Source organism: Fulmarus glacialis, unplaced genomic scaffold, assembly GCF_000690835.1.
Source record: "Fulmarus glacialis isolate BGI_N327 unplaced genomic scaffold, ASM69083v1 scaffold33943, whole genome shotgun sequence".
Taxonomy (NCBI): domain Eukaryota; kingdom Metazoa; phylum Chordata; class Aves; order Procellariiformes; family Procellariidae; genus Fulmarus; species Fulmarus glacialis.
The window spans coordinates 16,450-24,670 of record NW_009204211.1 but is presented as its reverse complement, the minus strand read 5'-3'; the positions used below and the strand labels follow the sequence as shown (position 1 = coordinate 24,670).

The 8,221-nt window shown below is 43.5% G+C and overlaps 1 protein-coding gene across 1 annotated transcript; it reads right to left on the bottom strand.

The window, feature by feature from the left end:
- Nucleotides 1-303: 303 nt before the first annotated feature.
- LOC104074706 (chromosome unknown open reading frame, human C14orf180) lies at nt 304-7,683 on the bottom strand. Its single transcript, XM_009574917.1, has 4 exons — nt 7,630-7,683; nt 5,159-5,285; nt 3,265-3,291; nt 304-506 (listed from the first exon to the last, which is right to left on the bottom strand). Exons 1-4 carry the CDS (start codon nt 7,681-7,683, stop codon nt 304-306), a joined length of 411 nt encoding a protein of 136 aa, XP_009573212.1.
- Between the last annotated feature and the right edge of the window lie 538 nt (nt 7,684-8,221).

The following is an 8,221-nucleotide window of genomic DNA, read 5'->3' as shown; positions in this document are numbered from 1 at the left end:
TTCTCTCCCCTATCCCACTGGGGGGGAGTGAGCGAGCAGTTGCGTGGTGTTTAGTTGTCGGCTAGGGTTAAACGATGACAAACCCCAAGGTGCTAGTATGACAGCCCACTAATGTGAAAAAAACAAAGAAGAAGAAAGAAAGGAGAACAAGTGGCTGCTGGACAGTGCACAGCAGGCGTGATTTTCTTGCTCTTCATGGTGCCCATGAGTTCCCTGCAATGTGGCTGGAGCAGACTGGGAGCTTTGCACTGCCACGTGCTGGTTAGCAGTGCTCTGACATCTCTGTCAGGCTGGAGGACATTGCTACTGCCTCATAAACCAAGTCCAGCATTTCTGAGCAACGTGTCTTATCTGAAGAAAGAAGATAACAAGTCGGGATTGAAATTCTTCCAGGACTTTGACATCTTGCTTCATGCTGGTGTAGCAGAGACTCACAGCCAGGATCAGCACTGCGCAAAATGAGAGCCACAGGAGCACAGGCAATCCAGATGATGACCTGTCATCTACTGAACGGTGATGAGGAGAAAAAAGAAAGCAGCATTATTTTAGTGTCATCTTAAACACTTCCCAAATTTGATCCCCTGCTGATGCCTTTGTCCCACTTTTCTGGGAACAGCAGGGTACAGAGGGCTCTGGTTGTGAGTACTTCCATAGGCATCAGTTATGTGATAGTGAGTCACACCTCCTGATGGAGGGTGGTGAGTATAAAAGATCTCATCTAATGGAGCATTTAAAGAGTTTAATTATATACAATAAGAGCAAGATTACCATAGCTAATGCATAATCTCAAATTTCCCTCCAGCAATTATTTTTTATACCTTTAAGCTAAATGTTAGGTTAAATACTGGGAGAATATTGAGCTACCTCGCCTAATTATTTAATGCTCATAAAGAGAGAAGATCTAGATTTCTGTCCTTTTCCCTAGTAACTCAGCTTGTTTGGGGCTCCTGCTAATTACAGTAAGAACCGAAACGTGGCTCCATTAACCAAGAGGCATATTTAGAAAGCTGTGGCAGGTTTAACCTCTCTCTAAGTGCTAGGTGTGCTAATTACACTGGAACATCCTCAGCACTTGCTCTTAAGCAGGAGGATACTGTAAACTTTTTTCTTGACTTTAAAATATAGTTCAAATATGTTCAAAGTGCCATAGGTCAGGCACAGTACACATGTGGAAATCAATGGGCTACATTCAGTTCTCTGGCATCCGCGCCCCAGCCCTTGCACGTGGGTATCCATCCATGGGCCTCGGAGATCCAGTCTGATTCAGATCTGGCTGCTCTGACTGCATGACCATTGCACAATCATCAGTATTATTTTATAAAGCACTTTGAGTATTAAACATGCAGTATAAAGCCAAATTCATGACTGAATAAAAACCCGTAGTCTGCAGCTATTTTCCTGCCATATGCACATAATCAATAAGGAGATAAAAGTGTGGTGTGTATTATTATGGGTAAAAGGCCAACATTAGCTGTAACATATTTAAATTAGCTTCTACTACGAGCCCTGGAATACACAGCAGTCAATTAAACTGTCATACAGATGTACGGAGAGGAAGGTGAAAGTCATAAAACCAAGCAAGAAACACATAATAATGTATCAAAAAGTGCATGGGGAAAAGGTAAAATGTTAATAGGCAGTCATTTTATAGCTAACCAGAAACCAAATCGATGTCCCATAATAGATCTGAGTGAATTATTTGCAGCAAATAATTTATTCATTTGAATTTAGCCCTTCTTTCTGTTTATTATCCATGAACAGACTTCAATTTTTATAAATTTGTTTATTTGGCATTATTCTATGAATGGTTTATATGATGGTATTTAGCCAGGGAATTACCACTTTCTGCTTTTGCAGAGATTTGTGATTTGGAAGTTGGTATTTCCCTTGTATGATCTCCCACACCACAAGATACGGTTCTTGACAGGGTAACTACCTGCCTTTCAAAGCATGGGGCCTGGCTGATGAGCGTACCTGGCAATAGTGAAACTTTTCTGTGAAAGCTAAACAGCTTTTCACATCAGCCCTTTTCTATGAAGTGCTTATAACCTTTTACAATCTTGTGAAAGTTACTTTCCATGTGAAATTTCTGGGTGATCTCAAATGCAAACTTGGCTTTTCCTTATGTCCTCTCAATTAGGGAGTATGTTCAGTCCAGGAACAGAAAAAAATAATGTGGAAGAATAATTCCACCCACAAAATAGCGATGAGCTATGCTCACAACAGCTTCAGCACATCACTACAGTTATGTGCTTAAATGTAAGTTTGCTCTTTTCTAGATTACAAATAGAAAATTAATGCTTAAATTTGTTAGTTAAATTGTTTGTTGGAACAGCACACTCAGCCCTAACCATGTGTCCAGTTTAAGAAAAAGGCAACTCATATGAGAAAAGCACTGGACCAGGATACAGGAGGTTTTGTTTCAGTTCCTGTCTTGGACACACATTTCCACTGTCACCTGAGGGATATTTGGTCTTTCCTTCTCCGCCTGGCTCTTTCCTGCCTATAGTACCCTGTTCCTAGCCCAATAACTGCCTTAGCTGATGCTGCCATTAGCATGAGCATGCGGCCCCTCTTCCTGGGCAATAGCAACAACGAGGGGATGTGGGGACATTTGCTTCCTTTTGGCCTCCCAACACTATGGCTCTGGGCATGTGTGTATACATATATGTATATATGTACGCCTCTCCCCTTACTGCATTGCATACAGCAGGGGCTGGATGTTGGCCAGGGCCTCTAGAAATGACCTCCATCATTGGAACATCCAGATGCACACACTGGCTTGAGAGTCTGTGAGGCTGGCCGGCCTCGAACATCCTTGCAAACACACAAAAAAACCCAGATTATTTTTATTATTTCTACCCTGATGCCAGCATATAATGAATTGTCTCTTCCACATGTATGAAAGTCAGCAGGGAGAACTATTGTTTCGCTTGGGCTGCTTTCCCTGCATATCTTAGTGAAAAACCTGTACCTATTCTATTGCCATAAAATATATTAATTATATTTAAATTAAAAATAGCTTCAGGGATTTCATTTTTGTTTCCACTACTTGTCTTACTAGATGTCTTGTTTAAAATACTGCACCAGACCTCATCAACACTTTGTGCTTCATATGCTGAGAAGAAAAAACAACAACCACTGACAGTATGAAATGCTTTGTATACGGAGGATATATTTGCACAGTGCATCCCAGCAGCCGCAAAGCAAACTCAGGTTAGTGCCATGGATGGCTCACAGTTATAATGTAAAACTTTGACTTACCCACTATGTAGTCACAGCAGGAAATGGCTAGAAAACAGAATGAAAGTGTTCTTACACGCCTGGAAAGGCCTCTTTGCAGCAAATGAATAAGAAAGCATGCACCAAGCGGTGTCTCTGAAATTGCCTGTCGCTTGTAGACGCTGGGCTACCTCTTACACCGCTTTTGTCTGTACAGCTTTATGCCAGATGAGGATCTATCCACTCCATGCAAACATGCAGATGTGGGTGCACTTCAGAAAAGTGAGAAAACATTATTGTTTGGGGGATTTCGGAGGCAGAGATTGCTGCTCTTGCAGGGAGGTCGGGAGTCAGCTCTTGCAAAAAAGACCTCCCTATTCCACATCATTTCTAGAAGGGAAAGGAGATAGACCAGCAGGCTGAGAGAAAAATGAAAGGTAAGAAAGCAAAGCCCACTGTCAGATGCAACTTTCATCCATCAATATCCTGGAACTGCCTCCGCTTGGCAGCTGGGACCCAGACGCAATCCAGGATGAAAAATCCAGAGAATGGAAAAATTTCGGTGGTGCCAGCAAACTTCATCTTACCAGCCTCTACATTAATAACATTGCATGGATAAAAAGCAAATTGTTTAAACCACAGGCTGTTTGCAACACAGAATACTAATTATGGGTTGGGACATTTCTCATGTCTTCATAGAAAAGAGTCAGTGTCTTCTCTGTCCTCGCAGCTCCCTGGAGCTCAAGCATGGCTGTGCTGCATTCAGAGCTGGTGAGACATGAACCAGGTCCCCGAGCTGGACTGACTGCAGGATTACCAGTGCTGATGTGGGGGCAGGGACTCTGGCAGGGAGCTCATCAAAATCCTGCTCTTGAGCAGTGAGGTGAGCTTTGGAGAATTTAGGGCCAACTCACTGAGTCTTCCCAGGAGTTCAGTTTTGATGGGAAAGCCTGGGCTGTGTCAAAAACCTTATCAAGAAACAGCTCGTCACTCCTGCATTAGGAGGCACCAGAAATAATGTATTGCAAAACCAATGCAAGGTCTGTGTACACAGTAGTGGATGCCATGCCTTGTTTTTAGGAGCTGAGTAGCAGTCCAAACAGGTGGCTGACATAGAAATTTTACCATTCTGTCACCTGTGTTTCTACTGACTGATGCATCAAAACCACAATTTTAGTTCCCTACCAATAAACACAATTTTTCTCAGCTGGGTCAGTTTGTGAAAGTCAGAATGAAGCAACAGCTCTTATTTGGTTACGAATTGTACATGGCAGGCGCAGAAGTGCAAACTGGATCCTTGCGCTAGATCTCTGCTTAAGGTCACTCCCAGTTGACCTACCTGCAAACTGTTATTTTGGCTCACGAATGAAAGACCAGAGGTTATGTTAGCTGTATCGTTCCTTGAGTGCCCTTGTTGGCAGAAATGGTTACATTCTGGCTGCTTTTAACCCCAGTGGGCCAGCCAGGCTCAGACTTTTACTATTATATCCCGTGGCATGCCTGTTTCTCAGAAACATGAAAGGGCTGGCTCCCTCCCCGCCATTACATCCTAGTTACCCAGAATGACATAAGCGTGTCTAAATTTGGTCTGAGATCCTTTTCTATGAGTGGAAGCATTGTTCTGGGGTAGACCTGGGGCTCAGCCAAACCCACGGTTTACAGTGATCCCTGCGGAGGCTGACTCAGGAGTTCACCATAAGAACAGCCCTGAGGCTGCTCTAACGTGATGCAGGAGCTTGTCTCCTCCCAGGGCAGGCAGGCAAGTGTATCAGATACAATTCTGCAAAGCACGGAGCAAAAATTGTCTGTCCTCAGCTCCCTGCTGAGCTCAAAATCGCAAATAACATTATCAGAGGCAGAAGCTGATGTGGACAGAGAGGGTGAATGTTAAAAAGCTAGAAAGGTCATGCTGAAAGGCTTAATAGCTTGAGCATACCATGTTCAGTGACTTCTTCTGGCTCACGAAATCGAACCCTTCTCTCTGCTTTCCGCTTTTCCCCCACAGCTTGGTCCACAGGTGGCCTTTTCCTCAGTATTGAAGGAGGATACCTACTGTCATCTGTCTAAAGAGTTGATCAAAACACAAAACACATGGCTATTCAAGCTGGAGTATTGTATCTGGGTGAAGCTTTGAGCTTTTGTGGCTATGTTACCATGTCCCTCGAAGGACGTAATATGAAACACATCTGTTTTGACATTTATAGTCAGACCACTGTAATATTTATAGCAAGACAATATGGATATTCCTTCATTGTCATAGATCTCCAGCACTCTAAAGCTGTCTTCCCAGGAAAAAGGTTGGTTAAAGTAACGGACAGCAAAGTGTTCAGAAAGAATTTCTCTAAATTGGAGTGAACAGTTACTGAATGTGGCTGCTCAACAGCCCTGGGGTAGACGGACATAAATGTGATATGAAATATATGAACCATATCATTGGGAGCACCTTTGAAATGTTCTTCTGAGCTAAGCAGCTCCGTTCTGAATGCAGCGTTGGCATTTCAACAACTGAGACTATGCAGCAGTCTCGGGTTTTGACACTATCCTGATGGGTATGAGAAGGTAATTTGTTTGCACATCAATATCACAATTATGTTGTTGCTCTGGTTTTTGCTTGGAAGCCACACTCAGTCTTTGATAACAGAATCAGATTGCTGTGGATTCTGCCAAATGACAAGAAACAGAGCTACAATAATGGTAATAAGTCCCTCTTCTGCGTAGGAATGCTCCCACCGTCAGCTTCCCAAAGCATCTCAGTTCAGAGACACTCGCTGTCCTCTGAAAGTGGAGAGCAGATGGCAAATCTACTTTTCAAAGACCTAAGTGGGTGGCAGAGATTCTCCACATATTGTTTTTACTTTAAGATCAAAGTCACCTTCTCTACCCCTTTCTACCCATTCCCTCTGTTCCTCTGCTAGGTAAAGGGTATTATTTTTCAGATGGTTTGTTTGCTCCTTCTGGTCACTATCCCTGCTCCTCTTTTTCCCTCACGTGTCATCTCCCCTCTCAGTGATTGCACGCTCCTTCCTCCATGTTTTTCTTCCTGCTTTAATCTTTCCACTCCTCAATGCCTGCCACTTTTGCCCATTTTTAGACTCAAATACCCTTGCTCTACACCTTTTCTCTTTGGATGCTTTCCCCACACTCTCCATTTCACACACCCACTCCTTGGGCTGCAGAGGATCAAGTCCCATTAGCTGCAGTCTGGGGGCGTCAGACCCCAGAGGACGGAGGATAAGTAGGTTTCCCCACGCATCACATTGGGTAATCTCAGAAAGGCACATAACAGAGCCAGCAGGAACTGCCATGGAGTGAGGAATGTCTTCAGCTTTGATATCTTCTCCCGAGGGATTTATAAACCAGATTTCGGCTTAACTTATCACTGATAAGGATGCTTTCTTTGAGCTTGGGGTCATACAAGCATCCATACCACCTCTGTCTCATGACTAGGGACAGTGTGCGTTGGAGCTCCGTGTTTTTTATTCGGCAGCTCAGAAGCTGGAATACCCATCCAGGGTATGGGAAACTCGGATTCAACTTCTTTCTAAGTCCAAAGGAATATGAACCCACATCTCTTACATACACGCTCTGGTGCACATGTGGGAGCAGGGAATCTCAGTCTCTGCTGCTGAAGCTATCTTGTTTGGCCTCAAATAATTAAATATTCATTGAGCTAAAGAAAGAAAGAATGGAAGAATGACTTTACAGCCTGGTGTTTGGGTGCTCCCTTGGGGGTGGGAGAAGTCTGCTTCTATCCTTGCTCCAATAAATACTTAATACGAAATACTTAAATATTCATTGGAGCAGTCACTGGGAACAGGGTCTCTCATCTACCAGGTGAGTACCCTAATCACTCTGCTAGAGCCACACACATAGACACTTTGTGGCATAATGAATATTTAATTACTCTGTGTAAAATGAAACAGGTTTATGGAGACACAGAAGAAGATGCCCAGCTCAGACTAGCAGTGGTTATATCTTTAGCTGGGAGGGCTCCTCCAGTGGCACAGCCAAGGAAACCAAACCTCATATTTGGAGAGATTTATAACTCTAAGTTATATGTCCATATGAGCTTTTCCAAACAGCTAACAGTTACATCACATCAGAAGAGAAAAACATTAAACAATTAGTTGGTTGGGTAGTACCTAGACAAGGAAAACCTTAAAAACGAAGTGGCATTTACAATATTTACTAGACTTTCAAACTTATGGAAATCAAAGCTACACAGTGTCAGAAAAAAATGATGCATTTTCCCCTCAGACAGAAACCCAGTGTTAACATACTGTGACAAAAGCTGGAAACCTACCAAAGTGCTAGTCGGGAAAATATATGCCCTTAAAAACAACCCATTTGTGAAAAGCTACGGGCGTTGGAGACAAGGACTCTATCGCCCATCAAGAGATTACTTACCGGCAGCTCCTCTGCACTAGGATCAGAAGGTGGGGATGGACATATTTGGGACATGTACTCTGGATGCCAACATGAAGCCTCCCACACGAAGCTTCGGTTGGAAAGCCACTTGCTCAAGAAAACAGGGAGGACCAGGGGAAAGTGGCTGGAGATCCCTCTGCAGCGAGGACTGAGCAGGCAGTGCCTCCGAGCAGATGGGAGCAGCAGCAAATGACAGAGGAGTGGAAAGAAGAGTTTCCGCCCTTCATACCAGCGTTGGCTTGGGAAGGATGACGTTACTTGAAATGTACTCGGTAGACAAAAATAGCACATAGTGATAATACTGATTGTGCAGCTGAAAAGCAGGGCTTTCCTGGCGAGTGGAACGGAGCAAATCACAGATAAACACCTACATATCTGTGTGCGTAAACATGAAGTTGCGGCTGTTCTTTTTATAATGATCACTGCATTTCCATGATCGTGTTGACCTCCTTTCCAGAAGGCATTCCCAAACTCAAAAATCTTGCAAGTGGGATTGCTTTTAATCCTTCTCCCATTCAAAATATGTGGGTAAAACCATCAGGAAATTATATAGATGTAGTGGGATCACATA